Source organism: Phlebotomus papatasi, chromosome 1 (assembly GCF_024763615.1).
Source record: "Phlebotomus papatasi isolate M1 chromosome 1, Ppap_2.1, whole genome shotgun sequence".
Classification (NCBI taxonomy): domain Eukaryota; kingdom Metazoa; phylum Arthropoda; class Insecta; order Diptera; family Psychodidae; genus Phlebotomus; species Phlebotomus papatasi.
In genome coordinates this window covers 41,013,873-41,036,601 of record NC_077222.1, presented here as the reverse complement: position 1 = coordinate 41,036,601, position 22,729 = coordinate 41,013,873, and the positions used below count along the sequence as shown (strand labels likewise).

The 22,729-nt window shown below is 32.8% G+C and overlaps 3 protein-coding genes and 1 long non-coding RNA gene across 10 annotated transcripts in view; 3 read left to right on the top strand and 1 right to left on the bottom strand.

Annotated features, from left to right (window-relative positions):
- The window catches only part of LOC129799744 (transcription factor kayak), a 50,328-nt gene extending 32,474 nt beyond the window's left edge, over window positions 1-17,854 (top strand). For 2 of the 7 annotated variants that reach the window (XM_055843925.1, XM_055843924.1), the window contains exons 2-3: window positions 11,199-11,285; window positions 15,844-17,854. In XM_055843925.1, coding sequence (XP_055699900.1) covers window positions 11,199-11,285; window positions 15,844-16,854 — 1,098 coding nt within the window. In that variant the 3' untranslated portion in view covers window positions 16,855-17,854. Of the gene's footprint in view, window positions 1-9,258; window positions 9,454-9,592; window positions 9,644-10,967; window positions 11,090-11,198; window positions 11,286-15,843 lie in introns of those variants that run through there. The other 5 variants (XM_055843926.1, XM_055843923.1, XM_055843927.1 and 2 more) reach the window with 5 other exon arrangements.
- Window positions 1-22,729, bottom strand: part of LOC129799738 (uncharacterized) — a 155,229-nt gene that overhangs the window by 59,476 nt on the left and 73,024 nt on the right. The gene's annotated exons all lie outside the window — the stretch shown is intronic.
- On the top strand, window positions 1,644-6,780 carry LOC129799751 (uncharacterized). Its single transcript, XR_008751543.1, has 2 exons — window positions 1,644-1,951; window positions 2,027-6,780. It is a non-coding gene; the product is annotated as an uncharacterized LOC129799751 (long non-coding RNA).
- The window catches only part of LOC129799740 (N-terminal kinase-like protein), a 28,430-nt gene continuing 26,991 nt past the window's right edge, over window positions 21,291-22,729 (top strand). The window contains exon 1 of the mRNA XM_055843918.1: window positions 21,291-21,862. Coding sequence (XP_055699893.1) covers window positions 21,485-21,862 — 378 coding nt within the window. The 5' untranslated portion in view covers window positions 21,291-21,484. The remainder of the gene's footprint in view (window positions 21,863-22,729) is intronic.

The window sequence follows — 22,729 nt, the reverse complement described above, 5'->3', positions numbered from 1 at the left end:
TAAAATACATTGATAACATTTTTAGCAAATATGACATACTTTTTTGCCAATATAAAGAAATTTTCTGTATTTGACCATTTTTGGGAGAGGAGAAAGAAATAAAGAAATACGCGAAGAATTAAAAACATTGAAGTATGTCACATTCTTGAATTTCTTTCAATTTTGTTGTTTTCTTCTCGAAAGACCTTCTTGTTGTAAAAAAAAATGAGATTGTCTTATTTGTTTGCACTATACTCTGTAAGCTATTCACAGCATCAATAAAGGTACTCTATACGAATGTATATATATATATTTACACACAAAATTTGTCTAAAATTTGACAGAAACAAGCTAGAGGAATTTGTGCAGTAAATATTTTTGCTAATTGAATTCGTAAACATTATATACCGCTGAATTGCGAGAATTCTCACAACATTCACACGCTATAAAGTTGTTGGAATAACACAAAAAATAATTTAGAAATGAAAGATGTTGATACTTCGGACAAGATCGTCCGTTGTTCGTGTTTCTTCGGCTATTTTAAATTTGACATATCCATCAAATTCAAAAGACGCGTAACGTAAGATTTAACTGAATACTAAAAATTTCTGTAAATTCCCAGACAACGAATTAACCCAAGATAATTCCATAAAATAAACAATATACAATATTGTGGTTTTTTTTTTGCAAAAGAATGAATAAGAAGAGAGAGAGATTACAAGTTTAAGTAAGACCTTCTGCAAACCAAGAGATTTTCTTGTGGGTTTTTCCACACCTCAAGTGCGCGCTAAGAAATTATTTGGCTCACCTATTTTGCACCATCAACGCATTTTATTGGGAAGGAGGGAAATATAAATAAAAATTATGTACGAATTAATGCATTTAGCGTGGTTGCTCTTTCACAATGATTACGTGAAATCGTACGTATGACGACATTGATCAAAAGTGAACCGGAACTTGGTGTGTTGAATGAAGAAAATCGAGATGAAGACAACAACACTGAATGGATGTATATTTATTAAAAAAAAAAAATATCATACAACCACATCAGTGCGACAACCAGTTTCTCTCCTCTTTTAATACACAAAGACGCGTGCTTGTGAAAAAATGGGTGTTTATGCAAAAGATACTGAAATTAGTAAATTCCGCAGAAGAGTTTTGAATTGCCTGTTGTTTGGATCATTTTGAGTGTGTTTTTTTATAGCGTTGGTCAATTCAATTTCTGCAGAAATGATTTTAAAAATAACCAAAAAAAAACGTATCAACCTTTCACTAGCAGCGCATTTTCTTCAAATGAAACACCATACTGCAAACTTGCGCAATGGTTTATTGGAACACGTGCAGCTGTTCAATGGCACTCAATGCACATATTATCCGTTCTCCATCTTTTCCCATTGAAAAATTGTAGGATACATTTTTTTAAAGCCTCCAAGAAGACTAATTCAGTATGCAAAATTTGTCCAAGAGGAGAGCCGCCACCCAAAAAGGGTTAATAAAAGTTGTTTCTTTTGTGCTATATCAAGCAAACTTAACAAACACGCAATTTTAACAATTAACTATACCTAAATGGTTAGGGATTATATATACAAATACAGATGGCAAGTTGAGGGGAAATGTATAAAAAGAGTTCTTTTTTTTCGTGAGGTGGAAATGAAAAAGAAAAATAGAGACAAGTTCTTGTTGTGCGCGCGAATAAAATACAAACGTCGCGACAGGGTCTTTTGCTTGGCGACAACTTTGCGCCATTCTTTGATCGCCAAACATGCTATATATCGTCTCTATTTTCTGCACATAATGTTAGTTGATTTCAGTATAGCACGGTGTATGGCACAAAAATAATGACGGTGATTTTCGTATAGGCAATTGTCGCGAAAGAGAGAGCAGATGAAGTGCAAAATTTCACGGATTTTAACCCATTAGCATCATGTCATCTTCGTGAGATTCTGACGTATCTAGTGAGATATAACAGATGGTAAATGAATTTTACATTTCTCTGATATTTAATTTTGAAAACAAAAGCACTAAAACGGAAAAATAATTTGGATAGTTATCCGGGGTATATATTAATCCTGCGAGGACGACAACACTGATGTGAGAGAAATCCGAAAATGTTAAAATAACATTCCGGAAATGTTAATTTTACCTTGCAGTATTGATCCGAAATCGGTGTAAATATTATGCTTTTTAGGTGTATTAGGGGTTAAAGTTACCCTTTTCAATGTTAATTTTACCCTAAAAAAGGTGTAAAATTAACATTAAAAAATGTTGATATAGTTTTACACATAAAAATGTTAAGGTAATGAGGAAAAAAAGTTAATCGCACCCCCGTTTTTTTCTCAGTGAAGGAGTCTGGATGAGACCCTATTTCTGAAAAGTATTTGTAAGGTTCCACTCTTGTAAAAAATTACAAGTGTTTCAGGAAATTATTTTCTAAAGTGTACTTGAACTTTTAACTAGTGGTATACACCTTCGATCGTAATGTAATGTAACTCAGTTGTCTCAAAGGGTAAAAGACCAAATTGGTAATGTTAATAGTCGATGTTTTGCGTTTTTATTGTCACATTATAGCTCAGTATATAGTTGCTTATATCGTTAAGATTGTCCATAATCTTAACTATTTTTATTTTTGTTAAATTTATTTAATTAATTTCAGTAAAAAAAACAACAGTTCACTCATAAAATTGTACTCGAACATGTTCAGAAATAAATTTTAATTATAAATGAAGTTTTTGTAATATATCGTTTAAGGTGAAAATTGTAGATTTCATGCTTAATGTTTAAAATGTTGATTTAACTTTACTAATCAATTTGATTTTCACTAGTAATATATTTAGTCTAATGCCATAGGGACCTGATAGGGTTTCTGGTGACCTTAAGGGGATTCGAATTCAAAAAATACATTGCGTTCCCATGAATAAAGGTACACAATAAATTACATAGCCCAAAAAAACAGAGATACTAACATTGTTGATTTAGTAAAAGTTATTAAAAAGAAAGATATTAAAGAAATAAAAAAAAATATTTTCTGAAAGGTCTAGTGTGACATACAAAATTCTATTTACACTCAGCTCTCCGATATTCGGCTTTCCGATAACCAGATGACAGCTGTCAAATACTAGAGAAAGTCAAAAAAAAGTTCCCCTTTCCGCGTGTGTTTTTTAAGTCTTTTTCAATCCCAATCATACAAATAACGGAGAGCAGAATGTATATGACCATGGTATCACATAAAATTAATATTGATATTAAGAAGTTATGGAAAGATTAGATGCACTCTAGTAGAGTAACACGATCAGTAATATATTACTGTATGTATTAATTGCATTGTTAATAATATTGTACGTATGAAAAGCAATTCGAGCAATTTTCCATGCGTGCCAACTGTGTTTCGGGCAGTTTTCGAGTAATTTCCATGCCTGCCAACTTTGTAAACCAAATGCTCGCAGTTGGCATGTGCGATTAGGAGCCAAAATCAAATACTTGCTATTTTTTGGCATTCTCGCAATTAAGAAAATAATCATAATTAATCTAATATGTGACAATAAGGTGAAGGTTCGAATCAAAAAAAAGTTATAAGAAAAATATTGTTCAGGTATTTAAGATTATACATCAAAGCTAACCTGAAAAAGCAGCCATGTTTTTTTTTTTAAGTTTAATGGCATGACTATTTCAAAGTTAGGTAGACTTGCAAATTTTCATATTTTTTCATAAATTATTTAGGTTCTATCGACTTTTCTGATTGGCTAGAGCTTAAAAGGATAGGAAGATTTGACCAATAAGAGATCGCAAATAAGACTAAAATATTTTATGGGATTATATTATAGAATATATGTTAAAGTCTGTAGTTCACTAATGACTGTTCTGACTGTTGGATTTGTTTGACTATTTGATTGTTAAATGACGCAAGTGACCTTTTAAACTTAGACTAGATTAATTTTCTACTTTTTTTTAATAAAAAGAAAACAAACTACATTTCCCTTATTGTGGGGTTCCTAGAATATTTTTAAATTTACTTTACTCAATAATGATGAATGTTTTGTTAAAAATAGATTTTACTGCTATGAGACAAAAATGCAAACACCACTTGCGATAATGTTAATCGATTGTGTTGATTAGTGCAAACTGATTTATTTTTATGCATAACATGTTGCTTCTTACGATAACAGAAAACCATTCAGCAACTGCAATAGATTAAGTATCTTGGTGACACGAAGGTCCGTAAAGGGGTTAAAAGATTATACAGTTGAGTATTGCGTGTGTCTGTCTCTTGAAATGTTTAGTAATATATAGAATTATCACGATGTTACAGACGCCACTAAATAGTTGCCCAGAAAATCACTGACGAATTGGGCGGAGATGCAATGAGAGGGAGTTTTTACTGAATCACATTTCTATAAATATAAAATTTATTAGACACAGCACTAAGTTGTTTGAGATTGGGTCTAATGCAAAAATATATTATGAGATTTTTGAATTTATATAGTAGCAATATTTATTGATGTTGATGTGACAGGAAAAAAGCTCACTACCACGTGTTACTAAAAAATAAAAATATCACATTTTTGCCCATGAAATTATGTCTGAATTACATAAAATACTATCTTTTGGTTTGTTGAACTTCTCATGCAATATCTCGTGTATTTCGACCAAAAAAATCCAAAGCCTAAAGATTGTAATTGAGAAAGTTTTAGACATGGGTTCTCTTATCGTCTTTGCCTCCCTCCCAAATGAACTTCTCACTATCAGGGCAATAGAAATTTCTAAGTGTTGTCTATGGCCTTTTCATTTCCATCCAAACTTGTTTGTTTTAGATATTGAGTGGTAAGATTAGGAAAACATTTCTCTGCATTTAAGGGCAAGTATTTTGTCAAAGAAATCTTTTTAAATATGTTTTTGTCTAACTAACATTCCGTCTTCACTAAATTGCTAATAAGTTTTTTTTTGTTGTTGTTGACAATTTTAACTGCTTTTCCAATGAAATCTTAAACTATTTTTGTGCCTTTGAGAAATATTTCTAAGAAAATTTGTTGAAATATATTCATGTAAAAAATTTATCTACGGGGATTTTTTATGAATGTTGAGAAATGGCACAAAATGTTGGGTTTTTTGTTTTGTTGCGTGATTGGATGGAGTGCAAGAATAGAATTTGATAAAGAAAAATCATGATGAATTAAACTTGAGCTCAGTTAAAATATATATATATAAGAAATTTTATTTCAACTTTAGCTTATCACAATTAAATTATTGCGCAAGTTCTTGGCATAGAGATATGAGGAAATTCATTGTAAGATTTCATTCGTAAAGATTAGGTACACGGTAAAAAATAGGCAGATAAATTTACTCAAACTACGATAGAATGTGCTCATTGTCACCCTGTAGAGTTTGTTGGATTTTTAAGTGTCGGTGTCAGTGATAAACACTGATAAGAATTGGTGAGACTGATGTTGAAGAGAGAGAGTGTGTAAAGTAAATGGTATTTCGAAACTTTCCTAAAGTTTTGGGCGCATGGAAAAAAGGTAGAAAAACGTTTACTAATGTGCTATCGTCGCGTCAGTTTGTGTCCGGAAATCGGTGGCAATTGAACCCCTAAGTTTTAGAGAGAAACCTTTTAAGCCCAAAAAATTGTGGAATTTACTGGGAAAAAATAATTTTGTATACAAAGAAATTATTCAAAAAAAAAATTCAAAGTCATAAAAGCATCATATTTTTAGTTCTTTCAATGCTGTCTGGCCATTTAGATAGGTAACAAGAAATAAAAGGTAAACAACAAAATAGTAGTAAAAAAAATCATTCATCCTGTTTAATTTTCTGTTTTCCGTCCTAGTGTAATTTTTTTTATTATATATAATGGAAACAATATTGTGTGCTCAAGTGCTGTTTTTCCCCCCATGTCCAAATGAAAGAGCATTTACAATGAAATTTATTTAAATTTTAATGACAATTCTTCTTGACCTCTTCCACTGCTCGCACCCCATTTGTGGGTTTCTCACACAATCCCAATGGATTTCCTCGTGTTAACCAAGAGGCAACACATTACTAAAATCACATTAAAAAAAAGTATATATAATACGTTTTTGCTATTAAATGATGAAGAACAAAGAACATTTTAAAATCAACTGCATGTTATTATTTGCTTTCTTGCTGGTTGACGAGTTCTTTGTGTCTCCTTCGTTTTACCTTTGCCCTCCCTCCTCCTTCTTGTTGTTCAATTCAATTGTGAATTATTGGTTTTATTGTCTTACACGGCTCATTTTTCTTCACTATATTACATTCTCTCTGTTTCTTGTTCTAGAATTTCTCACCACAGAGACATAATAATTTTTACAGTGCATCGCGAGATATAGAACACAAAAAAAATCAATTTATGAAGAGAATTGACGTAAATTTTTCCATATATTTTTCAATACGAGGAAACATAAAAGGAAATAAGGTGACATTCCTAATTTAAGAAAGAAAGACGAGAAAAAGATCAAAGTTTGTAAAATATCCATCCCGGAAGTGTGCAATATAGCAAGTATGTCCGGAAGGATTTAATTGAAGGCACTCCAAGGTTAAGGAAAATATCATTATAGTGGATGCATTTTCAAACTGTATAATGTCTATTTTTTGCGTCGTGTTGATCTCTGTAATGTGTTTTCTATAGCGAACACCTTCCACCTGTATTTGTTGACGACACAACCAGAGAATCTACTAACCAGTCCTACACAATATCTCATTTTCTTAAATCTAAATCACAGCAATTGAGATTTATTTTTATACACTGTCGTCGGTCGTTTGAAAAGTACGTGTTCTATTTAGTAATAGGCAATTTAAAAAAAGAAGAGTTTAACACTGAAACTTTGAAATAGGATGAAATTCCTATTGATTTGTAAGATTTTGAAGTTTTAATCAGGAGTTTTATTATAGAACCTAACCTTACATGGTCATTTGTAATGCCCTAGATACACTTACAACTTAAGCCGAGAGACGACTTAGTGGAAAATGATGGAAATGTAGTTTGACCAGTATTTCTAGTATAATTACGCTAATCCGTCTCTCGGCTAATCCTCAGGTCTGTCAAGGCCCTAAGGATAGTGTGCTCTCGGCAGCTCTTGACTTTATGCATTAAACCGATAACAGTTACACAATTAAATCTCAGAGTAGACTAAAACTTTCACTACACGACTACATTTTTAAGCTTTACCTTAAGCCTTTTAAGTTAAATATATATAAGAATTTGTCCAAAAAGTCGACTTTTACCTTCCGGATTCGGCACAACTAGGCCTTCAATTAAGATCATTATCCCTAGTCTAACCTCCAAGACATTGACTTACTCTATATTAGATCTCTCTGTATTCTGTTAGACACATCCTATATCATTTTACTTTACTATAACCTGTAGAGGAATTCTGTAACAACATGACAATGTCACATGGCAAATTTGAAACTTTTCAAATAGTAAAATCGGAAGAACTAATCAAATACCCGATTCATATCGGTTACTAAGAGCTTCAAAGACACCTTTCTAATGATTAATCGATGAACACTGGGCCTTAATGTTAGTCTGAGCCCGAATTTACCACAAAAATGTGTGACATAACATTGTCATATTGTTACATAATTCCGCTACTGGTTCGATTTTTGGATCAGTGACTGTGAATACTGCATCAACTGAATTACATAATTTTCTTCAAGACTTGGTATTATCAGATATTTAATTTTTTGTTAACGTAATGAAATTATATTTAATCATTCATTGAACGTGTTGGAAATTAATAACAGAAAAAACTTAAACTGATCATTCCAGAAACCGAAACACCTTAGAATGTTAGAGAAGCCTTATAAGTATTTAATGCTCCTAAGTTTAAATTGTATCATTTGTTTTATTTAATCTTACAAAATGCATTATTATTGTACTTATTATTCTTTTTTTATTTATTTATTTGTCTGGAGGTAATTTTTGATCTACTGCGCTGCGTAAGCTCCGGTAACACACAATTTTAGGTCATGCCCTATTCACAGGTTATAGCGCTATCAAAAGTAGCAATATTTTAGTATTATGATCTTATAGATTTTATTATTTTTGATATTTAATTCGAGACGAGACAAATTAATCTGGATAAAAACCACTGTCGCTCTTCCAATCAAAAGCTGGGATTGAAAAGCCCCACCCAAAAAGAAATAGAACACTCCTTCTTGAAGATTTTTAACTGAAAACAAAAATTGGTCAAATTTAATAGTTTTGCCATGTTTTTCAAAGGGAAAATTTAGTTTTAAAAACGGACTCTGAAATTCAGTTATTACCGTTTCCGACCAATATTTAATTCTTTTATTGCTAATGAAAATATTATAGTGGGCGTGTTCTATATTTTCTCCAAATGGATTATGGTGGTTTGTATGCGATGTATTGTATTTTCACCCTATAAAGTACTTCGGTTGAAGCTGCTAAAGTAGGCGTGGCTTAAAATTATTCAAAAACGGAACTTTGTGAGATCAAATACAACCTCACTATAAAAATTAAAAATGTAAGATGTATCTGGGTTAAAATCTCAAACAATGATATGTCTTAATTCTTAAGTTTCAATTTCTAATAATAGGGTAAACCGGGGCAGAAGTAGACACGGGATCTGTATGAGATCTATATGATTTCATAGATAAGTATAGGGATCCTTGCCCATTACAGAAATGGTCGACATAAGTCCAAATAATAGTGTAGACATAAACATTAGTGTTTCGTGCTACCCCATGTTTACTTTTGCCCCAGTCTTCCCTAAAGGCGTCTACACATTGGGAGCAATTTTCGTCAAAAATTGCGTTTTTGACAGAAATTTGACGTTTCCCCCTACAACGCTGCAGGGAATTTCCTTCAAAAAAGCAATTTTTGACAAAAATTGCTCCCAATGTGTAGAGGCCATAATGTCAATGGAATCATTTTTGGGGACATATTTACTTTAACTCTTTTCTTTTAACACACCTATTAAGTTGCTAAATTAGTTTACGGACTGGCGATAGATAACAATATCTTTTTTGCAAAATTAGCCTAATTTACTTACAAGTTCACCTACTTTCTGACCAACCCTGAATACACCTTATCCCCACGTTTAGTTAATTCGCTTGAGAGTCGTGACTTGTTCGTAGATTTGTGCAAATTATTTCGGTCTCACTCTCAAAACGGCTAGCAAATGGTGTGCAAGAGGAGGTGAGAAGGTAGTTTCTTAGATACATTTTTGGCATGTGTTGCCCACTAAAAGAGCTGAGGAGTGTGAGTGTGATTTTCCGGAAAAGTCGATGATGAGAAGATGTACGAATTACAGTCGACCCAGAGCCTCTTTGCAAAGTGGATTTGGGGCTTTTTTTTTGTTCAAAAGAAAAGCCAATTAAACGAACGAACGAATAAAATTAATAAATTTTAAAAGAATAATAATTTTTCTCTCTAAATTGTATTTTTTTTAAGTTGTTTTGTCGAATCGCAAATCGAAAGTGTTGTCTGAAGAATCGGTATTTCGCAAGATTTTGTAAAAAGATTTATCATTTTTTTTATTATTCTCGCACGGTGTTTATTTTCATCATCAAAAAATTCTGTGTATACCACAACTGTTTTGGTATTTTTCTCACTGTTACGGGTGTTTTTTTTTAGCAAGATTCTCTCGCGAAAAACGGAAAAGTTGACTATATAATGTGTGTTGTGGTGTATATTTTAATTGCAAGAATTCATGTGAAAATATCTGAAGAATTTAACTAATAATTGCGTCGTAAAATTTGTTTTTCAACATTTATTTTGGAAATCTCTTTTTTTTTGGAGGATTATCTTTGGAAATATTTACAAAATTGCAGTGTTGTTGGACCCACAAGAATTTTCGAGAGACTTCTTTTCTCTGTTTAGCTGTACTCAAGCCACGCAAATTTATTGAAAGTGACGTAATTTATACAATTTAAAATAATAATACAATAAAATCTATTAATATCGTGGGTTATAATTAAACTTCATGAGGTGGATGTTGTTTAGGGTCACGAATTCTCGGCAAAAGTGGCGGGATTACAACTTATTTTATCCGATTTTCAATCATTTTGTCTCTCTTTCTCAATAATTTGCAATAATTTCTCAATATTAATGTATATACACATTTACTTAGAATATTATTTTATTGATGAAATATTACTGCGTCGTGGTAATTTTTTAATGTGAACTTTTAAAGAGTTTGTAGAGTGTTATTAATCCCACACTGCCACGGAATTGTATATACAAACCCATGCTGTTGGTGAAAAAACTGTGAATGAATTAAAAAAAAAATATAAATATACAATGATTTTGATTGAGTCACAGAATGATTTATAATTTCTAAAATCACCCAAATGTCTGACTTTGAAATTCTTCATTTTAACAGATTTTCGTCTTCCTAAAGAATCACAAAGTTGTTTTTGACTATGTTAAAATAAATTTACTAAATTCACCTATAAAGTTCAAGAAAATATTCGCAGGTGTGAATTTTTGGCACGTTCATCAAAAGGTTTTGACATTATAAAAAAATATATATAGTAAACATAATGTTAGGAAGCTGCTAAATCATTAGAACGGCAATAGAATATAGAAAAGTTTAAGAAGAAATCTCACAAAGAGCAAGATAGAAGACAATATTCTCTACAAGAAACTGAGGACGTCATCGTCTAAAAACAACATTTTTATTTTTATAATTTCACTTCTACAAACAGACAAATAGACTCTCTGCTCAAAAAAAAAATACACTCAAGAGAGAAGGAACACAAAAAAAACTAACTGAGATTGAGAAAAAGAGGCATTTTCGTGAATTTTTCCTGTTTGGCCGCAACATCTCATGCTGGTTTCAATTAAAAGAAAATAGATTCCAAGCGGTGATTTTTTTAATTTAAAACTTCATGTGGATTTTCCCACGAGATTTTCTCAGAATTTTCACTGAGTCTTGCTCCTATTTTCTACGTCTGACGATTTTTTAAGTCAATATTTCTCTGACACTTTTTTCTTGATTCCACTGAAGATTACTCTTGGAAGGAAATATTTGAATGCAAAAGAGTTTGATGAGATGGATGCCTGTGAAATTGCAAACATTTTAGCCACTGAGCTCTTTATGCAACAGGTACAAGAATGAAAGTATTGAAGGTTAAAATTAAATTTTATATAAAAATGTATTTATTTTGAAAAAATTTTTCTCGAAGTAATTTTGATAGATTTTTACTAATTTCTGTCTATTTTCTTTGATTTCTTGCAGCTCGTATCTTTGGATGGGATACACAGTGGAGTTCCAACGAGAACAACAGCAACTCTCACACCGACAACCCTAAGGAATATCGAACAGGTAAATTGGAAAATTTATGTTAAAACATTTTTCGAATAGATCATAGGTATAAATTCAATTTTTGAAGTTGGCCATTGTCATTATTTAACATTAAAAAATTAATTTTTGAAAAGAAATCAAGATGTGTCAATTGAAAACCCTAATAAATGTTTAAGATTTGCAAAATATTAATACATTTTATGTTTATTTCTTTGACGCATTGATAAGTTTCGTGGACTAAGCATAATTCACATGTAATCAAATAATATTGATAAATGATTAAAAAATCTTAAAGCTTAAAATTATTGAAATTATGCAATTTCATTTTAATTTGTCCAAATGACTCAGAATCAAGTAAATTTTTTCCCTGCTTTCTGACATCGAATGGTATACGATTACGGCGATTAAAATAGCATTTTGTAGTATCCTTGTTATATCGCTCATTCGAAATTACAGGATAGGGTAAAATTTAGAAAGGCAGGCATTTGAGAAACAGCTCAGGTTCATATGTATTTATGTGTTAACCCTTTAACAACGAGACAGTTTTCGCCGACCGAAAATCAGCAATAAAAATTAAACCGATAAACATAATCAGTAATAATAGGTCTTACATCCAACCTTAGAAAATTCAACAAATTCTGATTTGGTGTATTTTTTGTGTACATGGACGATAGGGACAAAAATAGCCCAAAAATTGAAATAATTTTTCTGACAAAACCAATGAATGATAAATTTCGCTCTAATGAAAAATATTATGTTTGAGTATAAAAATAATTATTAAAATCAATTTTCAATATGAGAATTTAAAAATTCGTCATTTTTTAGCTTAAAAATTTACTGTATAGCAAAAAGCTGTAGACTTGCAAAAAATATCCAAGATTCCTTCAACCTTCCACTTTGCAATTACGTACAAACTTAAGAAAAAAAAATAACTTTAGTTAGTCTGGAAAAATTATTTTCTTTATGGGACACCGATGTTCCAATCGTCCTTAAAAGGTTAAGGCCGCTTTTCGTAGTCCGACATTCGTTCATTTGTTGTGTCCGACTTTAAGAAATGTCCGACTTTTAACAAATTATCTTACCAACTCTTTTTCGATTGAAATTTTAATGTACTTAAAAGAGAATTCAATCAATTTTCATATATAATCATAATTTCAAACTAATTTTCTTTGTTAGAAAAATTTATAAGATAAACCGGGAAAGGATTAACTACTAGAAAAATTCTGTAACAGTATGACAATTTTTTTTGTAATTTTTTATATGGAACTCACAAATAAAAAAACAACATGCATTATTTTTCTACAAAATTTGTTTTCTAAATATCCGTGGTTGTTATATTTAAACGTATTTACAAAACAAAAGCAATTGATGACTGTTCTCAATTTTATTCGTCGCGTTAAATGTTTTTATTGTTATTTCGAACTGTATGTACAGTGCAATTTATTTATCTGTTTTATTTTTTTTTTTTCTAAAAGGAACGAAAAGTTTTATGCTGTGAAACAAAATAAAATTTTATTATTTACAAGAAATAAAACAAATTTACGTCACATTTAGGATTAGCACATGTGCTAAATATTTGGTACAAACTTTGTTGTATAAATTTTTTGTTTCTAAGTGGTTTTAAGACCAGAGTTTTAGCTCAGCTCTTGAAGATCGTGAACTTCTCAAACGTCTCAAATACAATTGCTATGATTTTTAGAATTTGGATTATATCTGAAATAAACAATCGTTATTAAAAAATTTCATTAAAAAAATCATTCTTATTGAGAAATGAAAGTATAGTGACAACAATTAAAGCACAGGAATAAATTTCAGGTCTAAAGCTCGTATAAGATATTTAGAGTCAAAGGGACACCTATTGGCTCTTCAGAAACTTGCATCATGAGTCATGACCTATTGGTACTCTATTTTGTACCATTTAGAATATAAAATTTGACCTTATAGGAAGAAGTAGATTAATAAAAAAGCGACATATATTGCTTGGAATTAAATTTCAATATTTTGACGAAATTACCAAAAGGTGTTCCCTGTCGAACAAGTGTTCCTTCGACCATATCACTCATAAAAAAATTGATTTGTCAGAATATAAGTCGAATAAATCGGCTTTTTGCAAAATTCGTTTTTTCGGCTTTTCGTGTAGTCCTTTGAATATTATTCCGGAAAGTTTATTATTCTCAAACTTAGGGTAAGTGTTCCAAATTTCGGCATAGTTGCATATAAGCACCGAAGTCCTAAGTTTGAAATGCAATATTCTTAATTTATATTGATATTTTTTGTTACTTCCTTTTCGGGAGGGTTGTGTGGAACCTTGAAAACTAGTTTATCATTTTTGTTTTCTTTAAATCACTTTCTAAAATATTGAAAAATTAATAAAAATATGGACATTGCTTTGGGTAGTATTCCGGCCACTTTGAGTGAAATTCCGGCCACCTTTTTTCTGATCACTTTTTGTGACGCAACGGATAGAAAATTTAATACGTTTATATGACCCACAAGCCCTGAGATCTTCCGTGTAATTTTTCCTGAAGACCTGAAGAGTGGCATCTCAAATTTACGCGCAGATTCCCGTAGCAATTTGCCCTTTCTGAACTCTTCCAAGGCCTTTTCCACATCATCTTTTTCATAGAAGCGATGGTTTTTTCTCTGGACATTGTAGAACTCAGAAATTGAAAAAAAAAAACACAAAATGAATAAGAAATTTAAGAAAGCAAAAGATGTTGCCGGAATAGGCAACACTACCTCACCGGAGAGACGATCACAAAGTACAGTAGAGTTCCTCAAATTTGAACATTTGGAGGGTATAGATGACATTTCTCACTCCTCAAATTTGAACGATATTTTCAAAACTGTAACGAAATTCATGTAAAATGCACTTTCCCTAAATTAAGATAAATAACTTTAGATATCAATGTAATTTATTGTGAAATAAATGGAATTTGTTGCGGAAGTTAATATAATACGATAATATTGAGGAAACACCAGGGAAAAATGGTTCTAATTCATACTCCATGCAAAACTTTCTTTACATAACCGCAAATTTTACATTTTGAACTCAACCGTCGTTCAAATTTGAGGAGTTCAAATTTGAGGAACTCGACTGTATATACTTTTTTACGCGAAATACAGGATCCAACTGGGAAATTTTACCCGAAATTTAAAGATTGATTCACTATTAACATAAACAGAAACAATCTTTAATGAAAACTAATCAATTTTCATGAAAAACACCGAAGGAAAACCTTCTGCACTTTACCACAAATCGCAAGACATTGCTAGAAACTCAATCGATCTGTCACATTTTTTGTAAGACTCTTTCCTCACTGAGTTTTTAGAACGCAATTTAAATTCAAATTATACCTAAAATTTAACGGTCTTTTTGTTAATACATCCTAAAATGAATAAATATTTAAAAGCAAAATGAATTCATTGACTATTCGAAGATAACATACATAATTTTAATTAATTTATTTCCATGGCCGAAATTACACTCAAAGTGGCCGAAATTAGAAGCTGCCCGAAATTTGGCAAACTTCCCCTACGTCATGTTTACTACTGCCCCAATTTCCCGCACTGTATCAGAAAATGAAGCAACTCGTTGCAAATTTATTTATAAAAAATAAAAGATTGTTTTAAAAGGGAAGAATGTGATTAAGGCAATAATAAAAAAAACACATCCTCAGGAACTCAATTACACTCAAAATAGCCGAAATTAGAAGCTGGCCGAAATTTGGCACACTTCCCCTATAGGGGTTTCAAAATCTTAAAAGTTCTATAGGGTAAATGTGCCAAATTCCGGCCAGCTTGCAATTTCGGCCACATTTTTTGTTCCTCGAATTTCCATGAACTTTTAGATTTTACGTACTCTAGAGATTATACAATGCAAAAGAATAACAAAAAATGTAGGTTCGACAAACGAGATGACGTGAAAAAGGCATTGGAAGAATACCTGAAGGGCCAGGAACTATGAGAATGAAGGTGGCCGAAATAGGGCACCAAAGCTATGTCTATATTTTTATTCATTTTAAAATGTTTAAAGAATGATTTTAGAGTAAATAAAGACGGTAAATTTGAATTTAAAATATTACATTTCAAACTTGAAACTTTGACGCTTGCATGCAACTATGCCGAAATTTGGCTCACTTACCCTACTTGGCATATAAAATCTTAGCTTGAAATAGCTCTCCTGTAAAGTTGACCATTCGCGACTTTATTCGTTTTATATTCTGAGCCGAGGGGGTCCGTGGTGCAATTGGTAAGAGGCTCGACTGTCACAGTTGTGAGTTCGAGTCCCGCCCGGGGGCAAAAGATCTCATTGAAGTGTCTTAATGGACATTTTTCACGAAACATTGTAAACTGAATAATAAACTTGTAAAATGAACAATGCAATGTACAAAATGGCAATAAAAAGCCCGGTACATCGAAATAAATAAAATAAAATATTCCGAGCCGTCGAAATATCATAAAAAATTCACTCAAAATCAGTTTAGGCTTTAATCTTATTTTGATATCATACAAAAGTTTGCTCGTTAGTGGTTCTTCAGAAAAAAAATGCAATATGTTTTTCTTATGTAATTTTCAGACTTTTATCGAGCTGAGCAGTGAAACCCCATCCTCTGTTCCCTGCCAGGCGGGTTTTGTTCCACCTCTGGCACCCTTTCCCTTCGATCAGGATCACAATAGTTTGGGCAGTACGGGTTCTGGGTCAAATTCTTCCTGGCACACGCCACCGCCCACCATCAGTGAAGATCTCATCTCGTCTGTGTCTCAGGGCAGCTCCAGTGACGGCGCCGCTACTACAACATCCAGTGGTAACACCAGCAAAGCCACGACGACACCCAGGCGCAATATGGGTGGCCGCCGACCCAATAAGGCTAGCAATTTGACGCCGGAGGAGGAGGAAAAGCGAAAGATTAGGCGAGAGAGGAATAAATTGGCAGCAGCCAGATGCCGGAAGCGTCGAGTGGATCATACCAATGAGCTGACGGATGAGGTGAATGGGTTGGAGAAGAAGAAGCAGGATCTACAGAGTGACATTCAGGCGTTGCAGCAGCAGAAGGAAGAATTGGAATTTCTGCTGGAGTCTCATAGGGCACACTGTCGACTAAAGGGACGTTCTTGCAGTCCGTTGGATGTGAAGCCTCATGTCAATACCACAATAATGGAGCTGTGTGACAGAATCAAGTCGGAACCTGTGGATCTCGAGGCAGGAGGACCTCCGTCACCCAAGAGAGTGATGCTATCGAGCACAAATCCCGATGTCATCATTCTGCCGCCAATTACATCAACGGCGGCTGTTCTGTCGAAGCCAACGGGGCGCCCCAATCGTCCAAGTTCCCTCAATGTGCCCCTCACGATGACGCCATCGCAGGTGCTGGGCGTGAGTGGAGCTGGGAAGGGGATTGCTGAATTTGCCGGAGTTCCAATTACAACACCTTCCAATGGCATGTTCAATTTTGACAGTCTGATGGATGGAGGAACTGGTCTCACGCCTGTGTCAGCGCCCCTCGTGCCCAATTGTTCCGTCCAGAACAAGAGCCCCCTCGAATTGGCAACGCCCACGAGTGAACCCTCCAAACTGGTCAGTCTATAAAAAAAACAAAGTGAGGAAATCATCCATTTTAGAGAAATTTCCTCAGCAAAAAGAAAAAAAAAGAAAAGAGAAACGACCCCACAAACTCAAAGTATTTTCTCAACAAAAAAAAACCTCCCCAAGATACATTTGAAATACTGGACATTGAATGAGGAAAAGGCGGCGTTGTGATATTTAATTTTACAAGAATTAACAAAAAAAATAAAGATAATTTAAATAAATAAATGAGAAAAAATTGTTAAACGAAAAGCTTACCAGGAGGGGAGCTCAGAATAGCTCTTATTTAAATTTATAAAATTGAAAAAAAAAACCTAGTCATTTTGACAGTGACAGATAAAACTTGTCAAATTTGACAAAAGCTCCACCTCCCAAGCTAGAAAAAAAAAAATGAAAAATTAACGATTAAGAAAAAGTTGCTTGTTGAGTCAGTACTTGCAATTGCTGCAATATATTTGTTAATAATAAATAAAAGAATTGAAAAAAAGAAAATCATGCTTTAAAAATGAAAACATTTTTACACAGTTAATTTTAAAGTAAAATAAACTAGTTTACCAATTTCTAGAGAAAAAAAATGCGTCTTTTTTTGAAGAAGAATGAAACTGATGAAATCGATACCAATTAATGAGAATTTTTTTTTTGTAAAGATTTTTGCTAATTAAAAGAGAAAAAAAAATTGTATTAATTATTTTATATTTAAGACCACAAGTTTCTATTTCCCTCCTCTCCCTTTGCTATCCCCCCTTCTTGTTTAATTTTTAGTGCATAAAAAGCGATAAAATACATTTTTAACCATTTTTTTGTATTATTGGAGATGCTCAATTGTGAGTGAGAAGTCGCAATAAAATTTTTAATTTATTAGATTGAGAATCACGAATGTAGATTTTATCGATTACAATGCATATAGAAAATGTATTTTTGATGCCATATATTTCATACATCTTATTGCTATTTTGGAAGAAACAAAAATGATGAAAAGAATAAATTTGTGAAAGTAAAAGGATAAGAACATGTTTTATTTGCTGGATTTCTTTTTCGAAATTTAAACAAAATTTTCTTTGGTTACTGATTGCTGCTAATTTCATTCGATGTTAATAAAATGTTCGAAATGTGTCTCGGATTAGGGTGAATGGTGTGTTGTACGAGATAATTGACATTATCTATCTTGATTCAGGCAATTGCCGATTCAGTGGACAGTGACCAGTTTTATCTGGTTATGCTATTGAATTCAACCTCTGATTAACCTTGTTCGAAAGCGCGTCTCCGCTGTTTTTTTCAACCCCTAAAATGTCACCATGCTGAAAAATATACAGCAACTTTTAAGCTTTTCCTACAATTTCTAAAAACAGAAACTTGTACAAAAAAAAAAGAGATGGCAAAGCGTCCCAGCTTTGCGGAATGCTCGAACTCACGAGATAGAGCTCACCGTGAATTAGCTTTTTGCACAATCTTTTGGAATCACTGATCTACCAGAGATCAAATTGATTTAAATCACAAAAGCATTTGAAAATCAAAAAATCGGTACTTAACTCTTTCGCGTCATTAGGGTCATATATGACCCGGGGAAAAAACAATTTTTTTTGACTATTTACACATTTAATTGAAATCTATCGGTTTGTGCATGACATCATAATAGAAGGATGTAAGATTTTTGGCTAATTTTCTCAAGACTCCATATATTCAGGAAAAGAAAATATTTGAGATCAAAAATCAATAATTTCGAACTTTGTGAAATGACTTTTCTTTTTCAAATTTTTTTATATTAATTTATTTTTTTCAGAAAAAAGTTCTTTAGAAACACAAAATAGAATATCCAAAGATTGTAATATTGCATATTTTGATATAATAAACTAGTCTCAATTTTCCAGAAAAGCATGTAGAATTTTCCGGGTCATATATGACCCTATGGTCCCCAAGGGTAACAGTGGTTTCGTCCCAAAGCTATAGCGAAATGTAGTTGGGACATTGTTTTTCTTTGTGAAATGCAGGTGGGACATCTTGCTCCTGGACATTTCATCTTATATCTGATGAATTATAACATATTTTGCAATATTTTAGAGTATTCTGCAAGCGTCTCATATTGTGCAATTGTATTGTGTGTGAATCAATATGTGGATAAGTTTATTTTTGCCAAATACCACTCAAAATATTGTGACAGTGACTGTTCAAGGGATTACCAGGAAGATTCCTTGAACACTAAGAGTACAGTGTTCATCAAGACAATCCAGTTTGCCATGGTTTTGGCCAAATTAGTAACTTCAAGCAAAAAAAACTCTTAAAAAGCCCGTGATATAGATTTTGAAAATGGTATGTACACTTCCCTTGAGGACAATAGGGTCATATATGACCCGGGGTTTTTCCGAGTTTTCACGCAATGGAAATTTTTTTTCCTCTCTGAACTATTATATTTGATCATAAAGCATTAGGAAAAAATCAATTTTACATGAATTCATCTGCTGAATAAAAGTGTGACGCGAAAGAGTTAACCGATTCATTACCGATGAAGACCGATGCAGCCGCGTTCTAATTTGCAATACTATTCTAAAAAATCCAAATTTAACCAAAAGGAAAAATGAGCCTTCCAAAGTGGTTGGCCTTTGACCTTCAATAATTCAAAATGGCGAATTTTTCGGTCATGGGCGAATGTTCGCCAGGACCAGCTTTAAAACATATCCAAAAATCATTGAAAAAGCTTGGGCCAATTTTTTGCAAAATTGGAGAAACCTCATTTTTTTAACCTATTTTTTTGAGGGATAGGGAATGTACGAAAGGGGAGGGGGAAAAGTAAAGAGGTTGGATACGAGATAATGTCATTTGAAAAGGGGTCATCGAAGACCGGAAGTCGATATCTCTTACCGTTCAAGCTCCAGAACAGTGAGAAGTTGAAAAAAAGTCGATTATATAACTGTTCTCTCTTTGAGTTCGAGCAGTAATAATGATAATATTCTAAATCAGGTTATTATGGTAAGTACCCAAGAAACATTTTTTTCTTAATATAGTCTTGTAGAATTCCTTAAGTTAAGGCACTATAGAACAAAAAATCTTTTTTTTATTTACTGATAACGCTCTTGGTTCCATCACTGAGATTACTATAAGTAAAGTGGCGCACTCTTAAAGATCTTAAGAGCTTCTATATGAATTTCAACAGAAAATTCGCACTTGAAGTCTTTTAAAAGTGCACTAAAAGACTAGTTTAATACTTGGTTCTATAAGGCAGCTATTTTGCTTCTTGGGTAAGATTACAGGGAGTTCCGCTTTCAAAGAAATTATCGGGACAGCAAAAAGCTTCCGAATTCACTCCAGTAACACAGAAAAATAGCATACCCACAGGAGAGGTCTTTGGAATAAGTTACGAAAACGCCGTGATGTATGCAAAACATTTTCGGCGCCAATTTTCGACGTATTTTCAACGCCAACGATTCATAGGAAATGTATTTCAAATTTACCGCGTGAAAAATATTTGCATACATTTAGGTGAATTTCAAAAATTAGAAATTTCAATTCAATTTAAAACTTAATTTAATTTGAAAAATCCTACACTGAGAGAAATCCGAAAAAGTTAAAATAACTTTCCGGAAATGTTTATTTTACCCTGCATTATTGATCCGAAATCGGTGTAAATATTACCCTTTTTAGGTGTATTAGGGGTTAGAGTTACTCTTTTTCGTGTTAACTTTACACTTAAAAAGGTGTAAAATTAACATTAAAAAATGTTGATATATTTTTACACCTAAAAAGTGTTAAAGTTATCAGGAAAAAAGTTAATCGCACTCCAGTTTTTTCTCAGTGTATTATAAGTCTAAAATTATACCTAAAGAACAAAATTGTCAGATAATTCATTTATTCATGCGTGAAAGTACCCCAACTTCCTCTATACTAGTCTTTCATAAACTCTAATTCTAATTTATCACTCATGGACCTCATCAACGTTAATGTAAGTGTTTTCTTCAGCGACCGACAATGCCATGATTGGTTTTTTACTTAATTTTCTGAAATTTTTCCTTTTTGTTAATAAAATGTCTTTCTTTTTGGGCCTTTACAGTTCACAATACCGACAAAATTTAATTTTTTATTGATCATTTTTACCAAAATCACGAAAATAACAACCCAATCCTCGGTCCCAACCCAATCTGCCATTGCGTTTTTTTATTTAATAAAAAGAACTGATTTTCTGGCTTAGAAAATAATTAAAAATTTCTTTAGCATTTCCAATAAATCAAAATATAATTCCTAAATAAAACCAAGTAATATAAGATCATAAATGAATAATAAAATCCAAAAAATATGTTGAAATCTGAAACATATTTGAAACTTTTTGAAACAGCAATGAAACATGAATGTGTTCTACTCCCCGCTAGATGGTTCTTCTAACCAGCGACGTGTTTTACCCTCTTGAAGTTTCAACAAAAAATCAAAACATTTAGTAAAAGTGATTTCTACTCCAAAATTCACAGTGGTAATCAATGGGAACCTAAAGAAAGTGGTGTGCAAAATAATGCATGAAGAAGAAAAATTGCCTTTAGTTGCAAGTGAGTCAAAAAGTGTGATAAAAGGACAAAGTGGATTATTTGTAGAAGCACCTGTGTAACGAGTAGCTGTGGTGGCACAACACACTGCAAAGATACGGCGAAAAATGTGGTCGTTCTTTTCACGGGAGAAAAATGACTTCCCATATGAGATTGGTGATGAGGTGCATGGGCTGGAGTCCTGGAGTATTTGGAGTCTCCACCGGGGTAGGAAGAAAGGGGCCGTGGCAGATGAAGTGTCCATTTTTGTCTATGACATTAAGAATGGAACAGAAGCTAAACTGGAATTGGCCAGGGCTTCCCTAAAGCGACTCAAGACACTGCGACATCCCAGTATACTCCAATATTTGGACAGTGTCGAGACGGACAAGGTGCTGTACGTGGCCACTGAGTCAGTTGAGCCACTAGGAACACATATCGAGAAATTGGAAACAGATGGACCACAGAAAGATCTTTACCTGGCATGGGGAATCTTTCAGATTACGGTAAGAAGAAGAATCAAATATCAATTTTCCTTCCCCATGGCTTGAGTCACTTGTATGCTGATAGCACAGAGATTAGTCATCAGCATCAAAGAATCTTTGAATATCAAGACAGTCTAGTTCCCTGTAGAGAGCTTATTCTCTGTCAGTCTCTCACCCAAAATCTCATCTAAATTTCTGCATGTAAAAGTTTTCAAAACTCTCCTAAAACACCTGACACAGCTAAATTAATCAATGCTAATGAGCACCTTGAGGTCTCTCCTTGGAAGGACCTGCACGAAAAGTCTCTCAGTGGTGAAATAAATTCTCCATAAAATTTCAAAACTGTTCTTGCACAAAGAACTAAAAGACGTGGAGGTTGCTTTTATGATAAAAAATTGACAGATTTTCGTCACAAATATAATTTATAATAATATTTACCAAGTCCAGAGATGCTCAAAAAGTTCGTGAACTAAATTTAAATTGAAGATAAAAATCCTTAAATTAATTGAAATTTGTTTAAAAATAAATTTCAAATTGATATTTGAACGATATTCTCAATAAAAAAAAATTATTTTGAAGTATAACAAATTTATTTTAAGTGTATCCAGCTTCAAGAAATTTTAAAAGACTTTAATATTACCATTTCAATTTAATTTCTGTGAAGCTTCTCCTCTAATTTCTGAGAACGCTTAAAGAATTTTGAGTTAATAACTTATTCAACGGGCGCCAAAAAGAATTACTGGTCTTGGCCTGACTCAGGACCCGTTGCCCGCCACTGTTCTCCAATTCCGCACGCGTAATGAACTGGCGTCCTGGTCCATTGCATCGCTCCATAGGAGGCTGAGTCGGCCTCCTTTACGCAAAGAATTTCCAGGTTGGTCGTCCTCA